At 47.0% G+C, this 19682-nt stretch overlaps 3 protein-coding genes across 3 annotated transcripts; all 3 read left to right on the forward strand.

Annotated features, from left to right (window-relative positions):
- Positions 1-529: 529 nt before the first annotated feature.
- Positions 530-9506, forward strand: LOC122380398. Its single transcript, XM_043363551.1, has 9 exons — positions 530-1373; positions 2053-2205; positions 3708-3843; positions 4096-4223; positions 4703-4831; positions 7680-7844; positions 8041-8151; positions 8598-8711; positions 8961-9506. The coding sequence occupies exons 1-9, from the start codon at positions 581-583 to the stop codon at positions 9080-9082; spliced, it is 1851 nt and encodes a 616-aa protein (XP_043219486.1). The 5' UTR covers positions 530-580; the 3' UTR covers positions 9083-9506.
- Positions 9507-12621: 3115 nt separating this feature from the next.
- On the forward strand, positions 12622-14998 carry LOC122380372. Its single transcript, XM_043363468.1, has 5 exons — positions 12622-12730; positions 13031-13127; positions 13554-13766; positions 13938-14264; positions 14582-14998. Exons 2-5 carry the CDS (start codon positions 13035-13037, stop codon positions 14720-14722), a joined length of 774 nt encoding a protein of 257 aa, XP_043219403.1. The 5' UTR covers positions 12622-12730; positions 13031-13034; the 3' UTR covers positions 14723-14998.
- A 1137-nt stretch (positions 14999-16135) lies between these two features.
- LOC122380415 lies at positions 16136-18395 on the forward strand. The gene is made up of 5 exons (XM_043363567.1): positions 16136-16236; positions 16612-16708; positions 17000-17215; positions 17519-17854; positions 18059-18395. Exons 2-5 carry the CDS (start codon positions 16616-16618, stop codon positions 18203-18205), a joined length of 792 nt encoding a protein of 263 aa, XP_043219502.1. The 5' UTR covers positions 16136-16236; positions 16612-16615; the 3' UTR covers positions 18206-18395.
- Positions 18396-19682: the final 1287 nt, after the last annotated feature.

Here is a 19682-nt window from a genome sequence, read left to right on the forward strand (position 1 = left end):
ACTGAGGTTGTATGTTTGTTTTAGTACAATTTCGCGTTTGCTTTGTTCAGATTAGGTTGATGAAGGACCTTCCCATAAGTTTTATATGGATAGCGTAAAAAGTGGCGCATAGCTGCCAGCTGGCATAACATGTGGCCAAATGCGGCATAATAAATTTGTCTTAGTTCTTACGCCAATGGATATGCGCTTATAGCAATGCATATTCGTAAGAAACGTATCGAAATGCGATGTCTGAGTGCGTGGTTTTACGTTATACAATATGCATGAAACAGTTGGAATGCACCATAGGGCGTCATCGCCTTTGGAGTTCGTCTGCCGGCATATCCTTTTTTATTGATAATAATGTTGAATACCCCAGTAGTGAGGTTAATTCCGAGGGCATTAACTAGCTGATAGCTCGGAGAGCTTGGCTCAAACAATGCCGACATAGGTGGCTTTTGCTCATCGCTTTCTCCAATATAGGGTGCCACGTCAAGCGGAGTATACGCTACACGGAAAACCAAACCGGCGCGTTAGTAATTGGGCGACGAAAAGTTTCCCGGGCCTTTTGGGGTCATTTTTTGTGGAGCTACCTCGTCCAATGACCGATTGTTTGTCGATGTGTCGTGGAGTTATTACCTTACCCTCAGTGTGGCGAGGAGCGTCTTGTAGTAAACATTGCCCGGTCCTAGCCAGTGACCAGGATAGTGTGGCCGCCTTCACTCTTTCGCAGTGCTTACCTACTTCTGCAGCTAGGTGTACAAAGATGACATCTCTACCGTCCATTTCCCTCATTCTTCTGCTCGCGTTGTGTTCCACCGTCCTGTGTTCGAGCCGTCTCTCAGCCGAGCGCGAGCGTGACCGCTGGCTGCGCTCCGGAGGTCGCGCCGGTGACCCAGAGGTTGACCTGAGGCGCTCTGAGATCAGCTCCTGGCGCACAGGTCGCGCTGGAGACTGGCGCCGCGACAGGTCCGACCGGTACACCGAGAGGTACAGCTCGCGACGCTGGCAGAGACCGGGAGAATCTCGATCGGACGCCGTATCTCGTCCAACTACCCCCGACACACCAGCGGTGAAGACGAGCTCACCTGCGGCGTCATCAGGACGAGCCAGTCAGAAAACTCACTCAGCTGCCTCCAAAACTACCGAGGCAGTCTCCGAGGAGAGACGGCGTCACTACGAACAGCGGGTGTCGTCCCAGGGCTGGCGACAGGCCGATGATAACAGGAGACCCTGGCGTTACGGAGATAGGGCGCCGACCCGTACCGCGACTGCCATGCAGAAGCAGCCGATAGAGGACCTGAGCACAGAGAGCACCCGACACGGGTCCATGGAGAGCATCGAACCCTATGAAGAGCTCAAAGAAAACCGCACAGTCACGCGTCAGGGAAAATGTAAGTTTTATTTCTTTAATTCCACCAACTGCTACGCTAGTCAGTAGTCACTATGAATATTACGCGTCATCTTTTTTAAAAACCACAAAAGCTATTTGCTGCGTCATTGCACATTCCCAGAACGAGTACCAATATTGGAGCTGCGGAAACAGCAGCGTCACGAAGCGGCGATGTCCAGGGGCTGTTTAATATCAATTGGTGATGACGCCGTTCTACTGAAGTAGCGGGGCAGAGTGGAGTGGGGCTGAGGGGCCTGCCAAGGTCAATGTCGCCGTCCACGATGTGTGAATCCTGGATGGAGGGGCGGGCGAAACAACGCGCTTCTACGTGTCTACAGCGGCGGAAGTGCGCCTAATTTAGCCAGGTGACAAATGACTGGACGCAGGCTCGCACAAACTAAACGTCAAAAACCAGCTGATATATAGGTGTAATTGTTCCGTAAGTGTTCCGTCCAGGACGGAGGATTACGAGTATGAGTGTTTAACAACCAAAGGCTCTACAAAGACGAAAGGGCGCTTAAAATGCAAACCCTTTGACTGTATTTTCTTGTTCGTCATTGTAGGCTATCTCGTTCGTTAAATCGTTTTCAAAGCGCGTCTACATTTTCGTTGCCTTTTTACTTTGGCATTTATTTTGCAATGACATAAGATAGTCTAAATGCTGCCCAATTTGTTTCCAGTTTTGTCGTTGCTGAAGCTGGTGCGTTTCACGAATTTCGTGTGTAACGCCACGTCGGGCTCGAACGGCACGTGCTACACCTCAGCCGAGTGTTCACGACTCGGTGGGGTGGAGGAGGGCACGTGCGCACAGGGATACGGAGTCTGCTGCGTCGGTGAGCTTGCCATTTTTTTTACTGTCAATAATATGCATCAATCGTGAGCCCAGTGTGCTCAGGTCAGCCTTTTGCAACGTTTGTCCATAAGTCTGTCGTTAACTTGTTTCTTTTTTGTAATGGACATCCCTCGTCCGCGCAAAGATAACTTTCGTATAGGCTGATGTGAAAGTTCAACATTTTAACCCGCGCCCTGCTGGGGGGGGGGAGGAGTTTGAACTCCCCCCCCCCTTTTGGTTTTTCGCGAATATCTCAAAAACGGCGGCGCCGCCGTTTTTGGTACACCTTATCATACATCAATTCTACACATGTTGTGAAAATTTCAGACCAAGGTCATTCAAGGTCAGGTCACCAGGTCACTTGAAGTGACCTCACCTCATAAAAAGTTTTAATGTCTGTCATAGCTACACCGAGTGACCGATCGCTTTGAAACTTTCAGCGATTGCTGAGAGCAATAGCTTGTACATAATGTATATCTCAGAATTTTGATATCTATGACCTAAGGTCAGGTCAATTTTGCGACCTCCCCATTATAAGTCAATGGGAGAAAATTGAAATGCGCCTCTTTTGGACGAAAGACATTATAAACACTCCCAAACACTGAATTACAAGTGGTTTAGACACACTGAACATGAAAATGGTGTCCGTGACCCCTGTTTATGCCCTGAGGTCATCTTAGGTCACGAATGGTATCTAACAGTTTTTCGCAAATGACTTTTGATAGAGGCATGCTAGAGCGATGAAAACGCCTTAGATGTGTTCAGCTCGACGATACGGATCGACTGATATGCAACATGACCCTTTCCCGGTCATGACCTTGACCTGAGGTCAAATTTTCAAGTTGACCTTTCAAGGTCAAGTTATAGTTCATTTGATGCGTCTTGACGAGAGGAACGCGATGCCGGTAAAAGTAAGCTCGTACAAGGCTTGGGTCAAAAATTATTGCACAAAAACTGTTTCCGAAAAAATCGGTTATTTTTGAAGTTTTTGCCCCCTGCAGGCCAACCCGTTGACGCTAGGTCAAATCTGAGAAATTACTCAGAAAAGGCGTTAATAGGGCTATCGAATGCGCTTTTCCGCGGCGCTGTAGCTCTATTGGTTCCCGAGTTATGCGTTGGCTTCTTGGAAATTGTCGACATTCGACCTGGAAATCGGCGAAATTTTGCCTTCAATGACCTCTGGTGACCTGACCTTTGACCTGACCAAAAAATTGACCGAAGTGATTTCGTCATTATTTTTGACGCTCTTTCGAACGCCGCCTTCCGCGTATCGCTACGTGGCCCAGGAGCCGAGTTAGAAGGGGGGGGGGGTGTTCAAACACACACACCCCCAGCAGGGCGTGGAAATCCAGGACCCCCAGCCGGGCGCGGGTTAAATCTGTGGACCATGGTGGAAAAATTATGGATCATGGATGATTATAGACGTACCTATATTTTCTTTGACCAAGCTGGTGAAATATTTGCCTTTATGAACTTTATATGCGTTCAAATAAATACCCGCAGTGATGAAGAGCTGTGGCGACACGACCAACGTCAACAACACGTATTTTGTCAACGAGAACTACCCGTCCTCGTACGACGGCACTGGCTCGTGTCAGCTGCAGGTCACCAAGGCCAACTCCAACATCTGCCAGCTCAGGTCAGCCAGCCGGCGGCGCTCTCGCCTGCGATGCAAAATAATTTCTGACGATTTATTTTAAAATACATTGCAAATCCAAATGGAAGTTACGTGTAGAATTGAAACATATCAGTGCTTCGTAGATATTGGTATGCTGTATTTCATTGTCCGTCTTGCACATTTAGGTTTTGTTCACAATAATTCGCCCGAATGTCCTATGGACCTTTTTGTATAATTTATCATTTGTTTTGTCAACGCCTGTTCCGGTTTCAGACTTGATTTCGACATATTCACCATCTCCCAGCCGGAGTCGACGAACCACCTGTGTCTGAACGATCAGTTTGTGGTGGACGCCGCCAGTCCGGTGCCGTCCATCTGCGGCATCAACACCGGCAACCACAGTGAGTGGGGAGGAGGTCAGGTCCTTCTCAGTGAGGACTGAGGGGTTCAGGTCCTCGGCAAATAGCGCATGCTGAATATACTGGCAGGAATGTGACAGGGTTGTTAGACAAGGTTGACCGGGTTGTTAGCAGGACTTTAAGAGTCATGGTTGCAAGTGTCTCGTGTCCACCAGTGCTCAGCTAAGCCTATCTGACTGTTATCCAAGTGTTTCTGAGTAGTTCTTCGAGAGAATTTCGCTTATCGCATTAGCCACATAATGTTGTTTAACTAGTTTACAATATTCGTGAAGCAGAATGGTTTCGATAATGTTTTATCCTTCAAACCCCATCTTCAGACATGCCACGAAAATCAATACGAGAATAAAATGGACGATTGATGAGTTTTATACCACTTTGCAAGCTGACTCAGAGCAGCTGACAGCCGCCAAGAAGTCAGTTCTCACTCGTCAGTGGTTGACCTCTCGGTGTGTCCGTTCCAGTGTACATCGACACGGGGGTGCTGAACACGTCGGCACCCATCACGCTCTCCGTGGTCACCTCCGGAGTCACGTTCGCCCGCTCCTGGAAGATCCGCGTCTCACAAATTCCGTGCAACGAACTGTACACAGGTGAGATGGAGCGGGCAGAGGGAGGGTAGAGACGAGGAGAGAGGTGCGGCGCGGACAGAGGGGAGGGCACAGGCCAGGCGGCACAGGTCAACTGTGACAGCGGTGTGCAAACTGAGCAACTGCCGTATCACTTCCTCAGTGACCTCGGTCGACTTTAAAGTTAGACGGAAGTTTTCTGATGACGATTGCCGATATATGTATAGTCGACTACAGAATGATGTTCCACTTTTCACAGGCAATTATTTGCCTGGAGTGGTAGGCTGTGCCGCATCACACGGGCTGAGTTCACAAATTATAGCTTTGTCCCAATGCTCACAATCGACATGCGTAATTGCGTGATAAACGGCACAACTTAGCGTTTCGGTCAACTGATAGCTTCTGAGGAGTGTAACATCATTCTGTAGTCGACTATACGTACGCAAAAAAAAAAAACACACACACACACACAAGTAAACGTAAGCACAAGTCAATTGTTCGTGAAATCAATTATCTGGCGCACCTTACAAGACCTTTTCCGACCTTTTCCGTGAATGAATTCATGTGCAGAATAGTTGGATTAACAATGGCAATTAAGTATAAGTCATGGCAACATAATTTCAAAGTTCCAATTTGTACCTTGATGTTTTAACATGTTCATTTTAATGAGAACTATAAACTCGTAAAGGCATGGTTCGCTATTGCTCATTCAACGCACTGTTCGTCGTTATAAACGGTGGTCTTCAGCTGTTGCTCTACAATCTATATATAGTGAACAGATTCATTTGAATACTCTTCTATAATAGGTACAGAGGACCTTTAATCACATAAACCACAATTTCAACAACTAGCTAGCCGCACTCACTATCCCATTTTCGTTTTTGAAGGTCTCGCTTTTCATCAGAATCGTAACCAAAACCACAATTGTCCGCGGTAAGCACCAAGCTGCTCGAAACCACCACTGGGCGGAACAACGAGAGCGGAACCCAATTACGGCCCGCTGTCACCGAGGGTCACCTGGGTCCCTGGCGGTGCGCTGCGCAGTGCGCACCCTCCCGCGGCTGATCGGTTCATTGCTCGCGCCCGCGCGCGCGCGCGTGTCCCTTCCACCGACCGCGGCGCATCCTCCGATCGGTGATGAGTCAGCACTTCGGCGGCCGCAGCTGGTAGGCGTGAGTCGGCAAATTCTCGGCGCAAACTGATCCTCGGAAGGCGTCTGCTTCTGTGTGCTGTGGCAGATGAAAAGAGCAAATTGTGAGGTTTAGCTGTTGAGCAATTATGCAAGTTTTTCATGGTATGTCAATAATGCCTAGTGCCTACTGCCTTTTGTAAAGCGTCGATATAACAAGATTGGCTAAACCTCACATTGTAGAGGTCGTCGCTATTGACTCTGCCCTATTCGTAAGCTTTCGTTTCAAGGGCGAAGCACACGACACCTAAATGTGCAAGCATGCAATGCGTGATGAAAAAGGAAAGAAAGTAGAAATGACATCTAACGATCATCACACTATTTGTTCCGCATTTTACATTTAACATTGTATTCATGTAAACAGGTTAAAGACGTCAAACAAATACAAAAATGCAGCCTCATAAATATTACTGTTTTGTCAAAAAAATGAATGTTTTATCTATAAATCCTTATTTTATCTGCTTCGATCATTAGTTTGCAAGTACGTCGCTTTCAAGATTGTTTCTTTGACGCCAGAAATTCATTTTTTGGCTATACCTATTAGATAGAATGTAGAGATAAACGATGTGAGCGTTTCCCATTCTCATCTAATTTCATAAATTATAGCAATTCTCAACGGCAGCTCAAGCAAAAAGTAAATACTAAAGAACACGATAGAATGGCTTGCTGGACTGAATGATTACCTATTTGTTGCTACATTTTTTCTTTTTACTTATTTCCGAGGTAATATGCGGATACACCCATAGCATTGACACTAAATTTTGGTTACCTAATTGTTACCTAATAACATTTACATAATTCTCAAAACATGTGCATCAAGCCGAACGTATACGGATATTTTGCTGAAGCCTGACTAGGTATCTCATTGCAGGGCACAGAGCTGTAATTGTATTTGCAATTACCCTGAGTTATCCTTGCATTTATTGCAATCACAATAACTCTCTCCAAATGTTCTGTGTTTGTAACGCAGAGCTAGGATCCGTCGCAGAATGTGGCCGTTTCACGGTGCGTGCTTGGGCTAACCTTGAGACGCAATCCTCTGCGGTTGCGTTGTGCGCCGCTGAGCTCGCTCGTATGCTCAGCCACTGAATCGCCACTGCAGCCATCTTTACCTCGTATAGTGTCGGCAGTAACTTGCTAACTTGCATGTCACGCAACGCGAGTCAGGTCATAACATCCGGAGTTGTTTGAAGGCATTCAACCCCATTTTACAAATCTACATCATTTGGTTTTCATGCATGCGTCTGGTACTGCCTTCGAAATGGGCGTAATTGTAGGGACGTAATGAGTGTGTCGTTTCAAAATCATCGTCGCTGCAAGAAACGTGCTCAAGTGATCGCAATTCCGCTCGTAGTTAGCCGGGGTGAGTAAAGGTCATCCCCGGAAACAAAGTACCCAGCGGATATGTGTCGGGGCGCGTACGTACGCGAATTTTGTGTGTGTATCATTTCAAATGCAAGCTCTGGACTGCCGTCATGTAGGTTGAATTCCCGTGGTGGCTGGTGTTACTGACATCATCCCGATGCAGTCTCCGCAGTGAAAATTTGGGCTGTTTATCTCAGACACTCCGTCTTTCCCACCCTTCAACGCATCTCACTTTTATCATATTCCCGAACTGTTTAGTGCAGACAGCAGTGCCTTTCTACAGCTGCAGCTGTCACAGGGGAACTCTGTCCATTCCAGCGGAGCCCGGCTGCTTGCAGTACCACACCGGCGTCTCGGGAAAGCTACAGTCCTTTAACTTTGAGTTCACCTCCGGCCTGCAGCTGTCCAACCAAGACTACGCCATCTGCATACGCATGGAGAGGAACTTCTGCGGCATTCAGTACCAGCCCTGCGTCGATGCCGGTGAGTGACATGCTGCAAAGATGTTGGTCATTAGTCCATGTGTGATAAAACCATGCAGCAGATCGTCCAGAACACGTTTCTCTGGTTGATTAGTTATATTTTCTTTAAAACGATCCTAATCGTTACACTAGTATGCGCTGCTCGTCAGCAGGCTACTCCGGCCCTCTCTAACCTGTGTGTGTGCGGCTCTCCGCAGCGGGCAGCTCGGCCGGCTCGTTCTCCCTCGGAGGCAGCTCTGCCACGCCTGTGAACGCCGTCACGGGCAGCAGCTGTTCCTCTGACTGGCTCATCGTCCCCTGCGCCTCCGGTTAGTCCCACAGACAGTGCAGCATGACGACAGCGTCTCTGTCTGTCTGTCTGTCTGTCTCTGTCTCTGTCTCTCTCTTTCTTTCTCTCTCTCTCTCTCTCTCTCTCTCTCTCTCTCTCTCTCTCTCTCTCTCTCTCTCTCTCTCTCTCTCTCTCTCTCTCTCTCTCTCTCTCTCTCTCTCACTCGCTCTCTTTCTCTCTTTTGCATATTAATTTCTTTTAGGAACTATATGAACTTGCATGATGTTTCCAACGGTTTATTCTTATGATACCGTGATACATAGGTACTATCATTACACAAAGCATCGTCATTTTGAATATCACAATTAGGTACACATAGATCACAGTTTGATTAAACAATAAACGTTAGCATCATTTGGTTATAATATATCATATGATATACACCATGTAACCACCTCCCCCGCCCGTCCCCTCCCCATCTGTCAGATAACGTGAACAGCCCCCTGACGACGATGAGCGACGGCAACGTATGCGTGGACCGTCTGTGTGGCGACCAGTTCAACACCGTCTCCGGCTCCACGGCCTCTGCCGCCGCCTACAGTACGTCACTCCTGCGAACAACGCGGGGAGACGAACGGGTTGAGATGAGACTGCTCTGTGCAGTCACGCAGTTGTTTTATTTTGCATCTCATTACTAAAAAAATGGCGAAATAAGGGATGAATAGGGAAGACTTAGGGATGACTACAGTAGTGTTTTTTGATGAATATTTTAATGATTATTTGTGTTTAATCAGCACTATTGTGTTGACTAATCAATCACAATTCCGTCTTGGCTCTGTTGTGTTACAGGTTTTACCAAGCCGTTCCGTCTTTTCTACCACACTGACTCCCAGGAGGGAGCCAGCACGCCGGCAGAGGACGGAAACCGGGGATTCTGTCTGGACTATGTACAGCAGCCGTGCACGTCCTAAGTCCAGGTGTTGGACAATGATTGTACAATGTTGTTCGCTGTTACCCCTCCTTCCTGTTGATACGAGAGTACTGTGGAGTGTTAAGAGTGTTTGTAAACAGTAGTGAAATGTCTTTTTGAGCCCTGAATGTGAAGCGTGGTTGTGTTTTTGCCTACTTGCTGGAATGCGAATTTGAGCATTGTTGGATAGATAGTCCTCGATTGCCTCTTCAAGTGAAGCACATTTTTTCTTATTGGAAAATGAAATTTCGTGTTTCGCACGATAGAATGTAAATACGCATTGGTTTGCTGAACATTAACATATGAACACGTATACTACTGATATTAATGTCACAAACAAGGGAGAGTAGGTGCACGGCTGGATGGGGTGCATTATGAAAGTACAAGTGTATAAATAAAGCAAGTAGATCCACAAGCATCAAATATCCTTTTGATTCCCTTGGGTGAACTCGCATTTTTTAACCGAAAGGAATGGCAAGGGCTCAGGGTCTAATTTGCAGATTTAGCACTTCTAAGTGGTTGACATGAAATGTTCCTTATCACTATTTGGTCTGGAGAATTATTTTATTTTGCATTTTCATAAGCTGCAGGATAAAGATTGAACATTGTTTATGTTATCTGTTGCAGTTATAATACCACATAAATGGACATCCACTTGTTACCGACAGTCGCTACCCGATGGTGTCACGCTGAACAATAAGTCCTAGCGGTTTTGTTTCGGTGTTGCCGCCGGCGCGGTGGTTGACCGAGCGGCTCCAGACCGCGCCGTCCCGCCCCTTCCTCACAATCCCACCTGCACACGATCGTCCATCCACGCGACAAAAAAACCGCCGCCGACGCAGGTTCAACGGTCGGGAAAGTGCCCCGTCATGTCGACTCAGTGGTCGCGGCCGTTCGCTTGGTCGGTTGTCGAACCAGGTCTGACTTCCTTCTCGGCAGTGACCGCTGTGGGCAGGTCACTCTCCGATGAGCCCGTTCGTCCCACCCCACCTCACCCCCCTCCGCCCCGCCGTTGCAGCGACTATCGTTGGGCGAGGCGCTCCAGTCTGTGGACAGGGACTCGAAACAGGGGAACGACTCCAGGCGGTACGGGCCAACGGAAAGGGGAGGGAAGCTCCAGCCAATGCACAGTGGGGATTTTTCAGATCTAGCACGTATTTATTCGTAGAGGGCAAACCATAGGTAGTATTGTAGCCAGATTGTGCACAGATGTTGGCTGGTGTGTTCTGGTGAGAGTATTACCTGTAAATGTGCATAATCAACATAGTATAGGGGGGTCAATTGGACCCCCGGCTCAGCCGTTTGGCCCCTGATCAAGCTAGAGCTTCGCGGAAAAATCAAGCGTGCTGTCTATGACGAGATGAGGCCGAATATATCCAATTTCAAAGTCCAAGGTCATTAGTTGACTTTCCAAGTCAAGTCAATGACCCAACTAAAGATGGAAAATCGAGACCTCTTGGAACTTCGTAAAGTGAGGATGTTACGGGGTATTTTGGGGTGCTGATCACGAATTTCATGTTAGTTTTGATCACAGACGATGTCTTCATGCATTTAAGCCAGGTCGGGTCAGGTCAGGTCAGCCAGTAGACGTCCTGCCGGCCATCCATAATAGGTGTCACCTACTACTGACAGCTTCGTAACATGGTACGAAGGCACCAGAACTACTTCCTAAATATTCAAATGGTTGCTAAATTCGAAATCAACACCAAAAACTACCCTAGAAGCAAGTAAAACTCGAAAAAGTGAACCAAGGTCATCAAAGGTCAATGACCTTGACCTGACCTTCACGTGACCTTGACACCCACCATAATGCATGGCACCAGCATCATTTCACATATTTTAACGTTTAAAACCACAAAAAGACTGGAAACCGCGGATAATGTGAGCTGGCATACGCCGAATCGCGATTCCGGCCAAACATGGTCTCGAGAAATATGCCACAGGTCAAAGGTCAGTTGGGTCAGAGTCATGAAATTTTTAGGTTAGATGTAAAATTGATGATCTCGAGGGCAACGAAAGTTTCGTCGCGATCGGCTGCTTTTTGCGCGAGTGATTTGCGGAAAACCATGGGGTTTTATCCGACCCCTTCCCCCTCCCCCTCCCCACTAGTGCTAGGGTTAATAAGGTTGCGGTATGTATAATTTACGCCTGTCATCCTATTCCTCATGAATTTGTCTCAGAAAATATGCATCATATAAGTCAGGAAGTAAAATTATTCGCCTATGTCTGGAACATACCTATATCGTTCTGTTTGCCCTAGCGCTCCTAGAGTGGGGTATTAAGATACTCTAATGCGAATATTCCGTGTTCAGGCAAGTTCCGGCAGCCAAACTAGGCGTTGTCTTGTGCAGGAGAAAGTGGCGAATTCGATAGGATATGTTTCGGAGTGGAAAAGTGTGGAAAACATTGTAGATTTCCTACATTTATCTAGAATACCATTCCTTCAATATGGTGTCTGTAAGGGTTTTTTGTAAATGGCATTTTTGTGACCTTAGTAAGGTTGTGGCATACTTTCTGTTTGCCATTCCATTCCTAATATAGGTGCCTTTCAGAAGATATGCAACTTTAAGAACTCGCAAGAATAAAACCAACAGGACAGGACAATGAAATTGAGCCATACTTTCGGTCCTTACTGAGCCTATTGAGTAATCACGCATGAGTGTGAACTTTGGGCGCATTTTTCCTAGTCTTGCTGTGGACATACAGATAAAACAATGCCATATATAAAAAATTCAGACATTTCTTAGCCCCACTGACACATAAAATAAACAAAAACCAAAAAAAGATTTTTTGAATTAATAGGCGCTAGATCGGAAAAATCCCCACTGTGCAATGGACCGGGTACAGCCAGTGATGTCATTGATGATATCCAGCACAAGGCAGGGCTACCAGAAAGTGGTGCAGTCCCACCCTGTGCTCGCCAGTATCCGAAGCCAGAGGTGTTGTCTGTGACACGTATTCAAGCTAATGAATTAGAGGCGTGTAGGTGGTGTACTTACCTTTAGCTCTCTTATTGTCGCTTGTAATATTTTAGGACTTACGCTAAATTAAAAATTGGCTGTAACAAAACAAAATTATTTTGTTTTGTTTTCTTGAGTTATGGCTCTTTCGGTCTAGTGAGACCATTTCCGAGCCGGAAAGATGATAGGAATTAGGGGGAGACATTGGTCTGTGCGGGCATGCCTTGGTGAGTCGCCGGGGCTGGCCATCCAGTGGACAGGCCGACCATCCCCCTGACACTCACCGCACCCGGCTACCGGCCTGCTCCTGGAGGAGCTTCCCGCATAGGATAAAGCTACCCGTCCAGCCCGGAATAGGGAGTTGAGGCATGGAGGAGATTATGGATATGATAGATAGGAGATATAGGAGATATGGAGTCCAGCCATTAACTATCCTGAAGATGGAAACGACGGAACGGAGGAACAAAAATGCCAACTCATTCAGCTTTTATGCGCTCACTTGTTCCACCTTTCTCTGTGATTCGCCGATCGAATTTGTGATCGCGTGAGGAACTGATCCGCCTATTACGTCACGAAGATGATGTGATTATGCCGCTAAATTAGCAGTGTCGTCGTATGGAGCAAGGAGTATAAATACGGGGACCAGGTAGCAGTATTCAGATTGGACTCAGCTGTCTCCCGAATCACAGGTAAGAGACCGTGCAGGATACAGCAAGCTGTTTATTTTAGTCTTAACTGCGAATTCGATCTTGCGTTTTCGAGGAATTGGTTTGTGTACTGTTTTACGTTTTCAACTTCGTATGCAAATACTTTTCAGCGCAGTTCTTGTCTTATGAGTGCTCACCATTTTGCATTAGAGAATATTTTTCAATAACATTGCCGGAACAAAATGATAATATTCGCCGTATGAATACCTACTCCCCGCAACAATATCATATTATACATAAGTCTACCTATATTTAACATCTGTGCGTTGTTACTTGTTACAGCATCATGAAGTGCCAGCTTCTCCTTCTTGTGGTTTGTGTGTCCGTCGTTTCGGCGGGCATCCCCAAGCGGCTCTTCAAAAAGTATGCCATGCAAAAGGTAATCGTTTGCTTAATACCACTTAGGTATACATATGTTGGCCAAGATATAATGCTTTTTTGTTAAGCTTACCTCGTGTATAATGATTTGTTTGTATATCTTGGTGGATTTAAAAATAAATCATGTTTATATCCATTTTTTTCATCAGTTCGCCCTCAGTTCCATCCCCCATCAATACTTTCATGCACAGGAATGTCTCCCATGGGAGACATGCATGTGTGATTGTATGCCTTCTTCAATCATATAGGTTTTACTCGGCTTTTCGTGATAAATGCATCACACATTTAGCAAATCGATGACTCATGAAAATTTGCACTACTCATAACCGATGAGGCACCACTTCACGTGTCGCAATGCTGTTGCACATTAACTGTGCTCGTCGCCGTACTTTGTTTGACACCCTCACCCCCTGGCCCTTCCCGGCAGGTGATGGAGAGCTGTTTCGGCGAGCAGGTGCTCTCTGAGCTGAAAGAGGAGGTGGCCGAGGCCTGTGAGCGGTGCCTCGGTCGTCAGGGACCGGTGCTGCCTCTGATCCGCCAGCGTCTCCAGGCCATGCTGGTTGGCGCCGAGCTGCGGCCCAGGCCAGCCCGCTTCGCTCCGAGCGTGCAGTTCATGGCTGTGCCCATCCAGTTCCAGCAGGTACGCATCCAAGAATGGTGTTGAGTCACGTCGCTTCGTTTGTGTAACATTTACTCGATACCTATTGACAGTTCAGTGTCTAACTTAGCTCAAAACAAGCTAAGATACGTACGCTCTTGATCCTTATTTATTGTCTTACACATGACCTGAATTTTGCTGCATTCCCTCAAGGCTCACCGTATGAAGCGCGACTCTCACCACGGCATGATCGGGCCCGCCAAGATCATGAAGCTGCGCAACAAGATCTCCGCCATGGTCGGCAACGTCACCTGCGTCATGCAGGAGATGAACATGCTTACGGCCGACAACGAGGTCGACATCGACTCCATCAAGGCCCGCATCTCTGCGCTGCCGCTGCCGGAGGGACTGGTGGCCGACTTGGAGCAGGGTGTTGACGAGTGTCACCAGTTCTCCTCCTGCCTGCCAGAAACCTTCTTCGACAAGACGCCGATCGCCGCCGGCTTCGGAAAGCAGATCGCCTTCTTCAAGTGCATGAAGGTATGTGATTTCAATGTTCTTCGATTTCGAGGATGGCGTCTGCATCTTTGGGGTCGAAGAGTCCCTCTGTGTCTTGCAAAAAATAGCCTATATAATGCATCTATGCCTGAGTGGGGCGAAAAAAGCTGCATCGAACGGTTTTGAAGCTAACGTAGCACTCATATACAACACATCCTTTATGTTTTTACGTACTTTGCTTCTTCTATACACTACCTCTAAGAGTTACGTGACACTTTTATTGTACTGTCTTTGAACATTTGCTCCGTAACATCGTATCGTTTCCCTGAATTGAATGCCGATGTCCAATGTGTTCACAGATGAACAAGGTTGAGTCGTGCATGAAGCAGGACTTCCGCGAGAATTTCATGCCCGAAATGTTGAAGGACAGCATGGAGATGGGAGCCGAGGAGAGTTTCCAGACCATCATCACCTCGGCCATTCTGGAGGACAGTGAATAATGGGAACGGATCATTCGATGTCCGCCGGGGTCCGCCGAGGACCGCCGTAAATGTGACCAAGAGGGCAAGACATAATTTGTAATGAGATCATGTAAATGAAGCCTGCGACGCACGTGGTTGTTAGGGCGGCGAGATATCGCCTAGCGTCCTTCTCTGTTCGTCTGCATCGATCACGCATGTCTGTACTTTTCACTATCGTTTATCCTACTTTCAAACAACGCGACACTCCTATTACGGTTGGCATTGTTTTTGGAAATATATTTTACCAATTCTGTCGTACTAGTGTTTAGTAATTCTTTATTTGCTGTTGCTGTTAGATTCGCATCGTAATTGGGGCGCAGCCGAGTTCCTTATGGTCAAAATGACTGCACTTAGTTATCTATAAATGGCCCAATCTTACCAAATGCCGTGAATGCGCATTCACGGCATTTGGTAACATTCAGAACTATTCTACATTCACTTATTCATTCGTTCAGGCAACATTCACTCACACTGTCAAAATCATTGGACAAGATTAGCTGGATGTAAATAAAACATTCATTCACTTATTCTACATTACTTATTCATTCGTTCAGGCAACATTCACTCAGCACTGTCAAAATCATTGGACAAGATTAGCTGGATGTAAATAAAAAGGATATATTTGATATCAGTGAAGCAAACTCCGGCCAGTTCTGCCAAATCCTATTTACGGCATTGGTAAGATCGGGCCTGGAGAGATTAAAAGTCGCTTAGATGTGATTGATAGCTCTCTACGAGCTTTTCTAAAGCTCTGATGGTCATTTTACGTAAAGGTCAAAAGTCTTATATTTGTCCTAGCTTTTACATTTTTCGCAAGTCGGTGCAAACTTGTGGTTCGATAGAGCTACAGCATCGCGGAAAAGAGCATTTGATACCTACTCAATATTTCCTTTAAAGCTACTTGTCTAAAGTAGCTTTAAACTGCGACCGTCAGCCAGCTGTGTCGCTGTATGGCGCCCTGGTGGAAACGCTGGGGTTGTCGCCAGGGCTGCGGAGTCGGAGTCGGAGTCGGAGTCGGAGTCGGTCGGAGTCGACAGTTGTGACCGGAGTCGGAGTCGGAGTCGATTTTAGAAACCCGAGCCGGATTCGGAGTCGGAGTCACCGAAAATCTGTCGACTCCGCAGCCCTACTAGTTCTGCGAGTCGGAGTCGGGAGTTGGAGTCGGTCGGAGTCGACAATTCTGCCCGGAGTCGGAGTCGGAGTCGGAGCTGGTTTTTGAAAGCCGGAGTCGGAGTCGGAGTCGGAGTCGCCGAAAATCCATCGACTCCGCAGCCCTGGTTGTCGCTACCCAGTAGCGTTTTTGTCCATCATCCCTCCGCGAATGCGGCGCTCCGCTCCCTATGTTGACACCGCGGAGGAACAACCTCGCTGTGACGTCAGACGCTGTCCGATGACATCACAGGTTCGGCAGTGCCTCCGGCGAGGCGATGGACCGTATATATGCTGCTCGGGTGACGACGATAGCCAGTCCACCCAAGACCTCCAAGTCATAGGTAAGAATTCATCTTCCCGCGGCCTATAGAACAGATGTCTCGTTCCGTTTACATTTGAATTAACTTATTTGGGCCTGCTCTCCGTTACGACTTACGCCTTCACATCTTACCCTGAGTTTTGGGATTTCTTTATTTTGCATTAAACGGCGAACATCGATAGGGCTATTTCTAGGTACCATTCTGGAATAACAAAAAGGGCTTTTCCTCAGTACCGCTGTAGGGTTAAAAATGTAATATATTCTTCAAAACACTGAGTCCTCTTCGTGTTAATTATTGAGGAATCTGTGGGCTTCGGGAGTTCTATGTACCTACATTTTTCAAAGAAAGTCTCGAACTACCTACTTGATCGACAAATGACTGTTTTTCATTTTTCAGCATCATGAAGCTCCAGATCCTGTTGATCGCCGCCTGTGTGTGCGTCGCTTCGGCGGGCATCCCCAAGAAGCTATTCAAGAAATATGCCATGAAGAAGGTAAGTAGGGGACATCTAAAGAGAAAAGAGAGGGCATTGCTTTTGTTGTGGAACAAAACGATTGGTTAAGTATTTCAGCTCATTTAAATAATTCTGAGAATGATCAACGTTTCTATAACGCAATTCCAAAAGGTTATGCTTGAAAACGCGTGCTCATCATTAAAAGCGGCTATAATAGTGGGCAGTGGCCCAACCCATATGTATGCCAATACTACCAAAAAAGTGTCCACTGCCACAGCTTTGCAACTTCACCAGTCCGTTTCGTTGATAAGCCCATATCGTTCCTCGCAGGTGATGGAGAGCTGTTTCGGCGAGCAGGTGCTCTCTGACCTGAAGGCGGAGGTCGCCGCTGCTTGTGAGAAGTGCCACGGTCGTCAGGGACCTGCCCTGCCTCAGCTTCGTAACCGGCTGCAGGCCATGCTGGCCGGCTCAGAGCTGGGGCAGCCCCAGCCGTCTCTGTACTCGCAGAACGTGCAGTACGTGGCCATCCCCGTCCAGTTCCAGCCGGTACGTCTTCTCTTCATTTGCACCAGTTTTGGTTTAGCTTTTGAGATGCAATACTGAGCTACGAAATGCGACGACATTTGCGATTGTTAAATGGTATTTTGGTTTGAAGTTGTGTCGTTTTAACTTTCAAAAAATCAAATAGCCTTATTATACCTATTTTGTTTATAGAATATCTACGTTTTTCAAGCCTCGTTTCAGTTCAGCATTCAAGTGTAACCTAACCTCCATCATGCAATTATTATTACTCTTCTTTTACAAGGAGTATTCAGGCTGCTCACAGATCTTCGAACCGACCTTCCACAGGTGCAGGCTCAGCGCCGCTGGAGGCGCGACGCGCACCACGGCAAGTTCGGCGCCGCCAAGCTCATGCGCCTGCGCAACAAGATCTCTTCCATGGTCGGCAACGTCACCTGCGTCATGCAGGAGATGAACATGCTGACCGCCGACAACGAGGTCAACTACGACTCCATCAAGGCTCGCTTCTCGGCGCTGCCGGTGTCGAAGGGACTGGTGGCCGACCTGGAGGAGAGCGTTGAGGAGTGCCGCCAGTTCTCCTCTTGCCTGCCCGAGTCCATCTTCGAGAAGACTCCGATCACCGCCGGTTTTGGAAAGCAGGTCGCCTTCTTCAGGTGCATGAAGGTTAGTGTCTCATGCCAGTACACTATTAATAGTTTGCCTGATTTCGTTTATTTAGCTTTTGAATCAAACGCATGAGTAAGATTTTATCGCAATTTTCTTCAACCCATTAGGTGAAAACAACAGCGTACATGTTTTGCCAACATCCACCATGTGAATCAGTGTATCCTGAATCCATGCTGAGATTTTGCTCTGGTTTGCCAACAGAATGCCAAGATCGGGGCGTGCATGAAGAAGGACTTCCGTGAGCAGTACCTTCCGGAGCTTATGAAGGACGACGTGAATGTGGACGGCGAGGAGAGCTTCCAGACCATCATCACCTCGGCCATTCTGGAGGAGGACAGCATGATGTAAACTGCTGACTCAAAACTTAAGAACGAAGATCGAAGAAGATGGCGACCGGACCTCGCCATGTCTTTGGCCCTGTTCTACTGTGCTGTCAGAAAGGAGGGCATTTTCGTGTTTTTCATGTGATTTCCATTTAAATTGACGTGTTCCCATTCCGCAGCTGACCCTAAACTGAAAATAAATGTTTTTGTCGGTAGTTAAACTGTTTTGAAAAGAAAAAAAGAAAACAAAAATAACGTTTTGAGTTGATTGACACTTATGGACTTAGGTGATGCCAAAACATCCGCAGCAAAGCCACCTTCATCACGGCATAGACAATACACAGCTACAACACTTTATCAGTGGCTTCTGGCAGAAGCCGGATACACTAATTTTGCTTCTGTGAGCAATTCTTTAACTCGCGCCCGGCTGGGGGTCCTGGATTTCCACGCCCTGCTGGGGGGGGGGGGGTGTTTGAACACCCCCCTTCTAACTCGGCTCCTGGGCCACGTAGCGATACGCTGAAGTCGGCGTTCCAAAGAGCGTAAAAAATAATGTCGAAATCACTTCAGTCAATTTTTGGTCAGGTCAAAGGTCAGGTCACCAGAGGTCATTGTAGGCAAAATTTCGCCGATTTCCAGGTCGAATGTCGACAATTTCCAAGAAGCCAACGCATAACTCGGGAACCAATAGAGCCACAGCGCCGCGGAAAAGCGCATTCGATAGCCCTACTAACGCCCTTTCTGAGTAATCCTCTCAGATTTGACCTAACGTCAACGGTTTGGCATGCAGGGGGCAAAAACTGCAAAATAGCCGATTTTTCGGAAACAGTTTTTCTGCAATAACTTTTGACCCAAGCCTTGTACGAGCTTACTTTTACCGGCATAGTGTTCCTCTCGTCAAGACGCATCGAATGAACTATAACTTGACTTAAAAAGATCAACTTAAAAAAAAAAAAAAATGACCTCAGGTCAAGGTCATGACCTGACCGGAAAGGGTCATGTTGCATATCAGTCGATCCGTATCGTCGAGCTGAACACATCTAAGGCGTTTTCATCGCTCTAGCATGCCTCTATCAAAAGTTATTTGCGAAAAACTGTTAGATACCTTTCGTGACCTAAGATGACCTCAGGGCATAAACAGGGGTCACGGACACCATTTTCATGTTCAGTGTGTCTAAACCACTTGTAATTCAGTGTTTGGGAGTGTTTATATTGTCTTTCGTCCAAAAGAGGCGCATTTCAATTTTCTCCCATTGACTTATAATGGGGAGGTCGCAAAATTGACCTGACCTTAGGTCATCGATATCAAAGTTCTGAGATATACATTTTGTACATGCTATTGCTCTTAGCAACCGCTGAAAGTTTCAAAGCGATCGGTCACTCGGTGTAGCTATGGCAGACATTGAAACTTTTTACGAGGTTAGGTCACTTCAAGTGACCTGGTGACCTGACCTTGAACGACCTTGGTCTGAAATTTTTACAACATGTGTAGAATTGATGTA

Source organism: Amphibalanus amphitrite, unplaced genomic scaffold (genome assembly GCF_019059575.1).
Source record: "Amphibalanus amphitrite isolate SeventyFive unplaced genomic scaffold, NRLGWU_Aamphi_draft 000097F_arrow, whole genome shotgun sequence".
In the NCBI taxonomy this organism is placed as follows: domain Eukaryota; kingdom Metazoa; phylum Arthropoda; class Thecostraca; order Balanomorpha; family Balanidae; genus Amphibalanus; species Amphibalanus amphitrite.

Excerpts from the sequence above, each read along its gene's own strand:
- LOC122380415 (XM_043363567.1), top strand. The coding sequence starts at position 16,616 with ATGAAGCTCCAGATCCTGTTGATCGCCGCCTGTGTGTGCGTCGCTTCG. Across the intron at positions 16,709-16,999 it reads AGAAATATGCCATGAAGAAG|GTGATGGAGAGCTGTTTCGG; the intron begins GTAAGTAGGGGA and ends CGTTCCTCGCAG. Across the intron at positions 17,855-18,058 it reads CCTTCTTCAGGTGCATGAAG|AATGCCAAGATCGGGGCGTG; the intron begins GTTAGTGTCTCA and ends GTTTGCCAACAG.
- LOC122380372 (XM_043363468.1), top strand. The coding sequence starts at position 13,035 with ATGAAGTGCCAGCTTCTCCTTCTTGTGGTTTGTGTGTCCGTCGTTTCG. Across the intron at positions 13,128-13,553 it reads AAAAGTATGCCATGCAAAAG|GTGATGGAGAGCTGTTTCGG; the intron begins GTAATCGTTTGC and ends CCTTCCCGGCAG. Across the intron at positions 13,767-13,937 it reads TGCCCATCCAGTTCCAGCAG|GCTCACCGTATGAAGCGCGA; the intron begins GTACGCATCCAA and ends CATTCCCTCAAG.
- LOC122380398 (XM_043363551.1), top strand. The coding sequence starts at position 581 with ATGACCGATTGTTTGTCGATGTGTCGTGGAGTTATTACCTTACCCTCA. Across the intron at positions 1,374-2,052 it reads AGTCACGCGTCAGGGAAAAT|TTTTGTCGTTGCTGAAGCTG; the intron begins GTAAGTTTTATT and ends ATTTGTTTCCAG. Across the intron at positions 8,712-8,960 it reads GGCCTCTGCCGCCGCCTACA|GTTTTACCAAGCCGTTCCGT; the intron begins GTACGTCACTCC and ends GTTGTGTTACAG.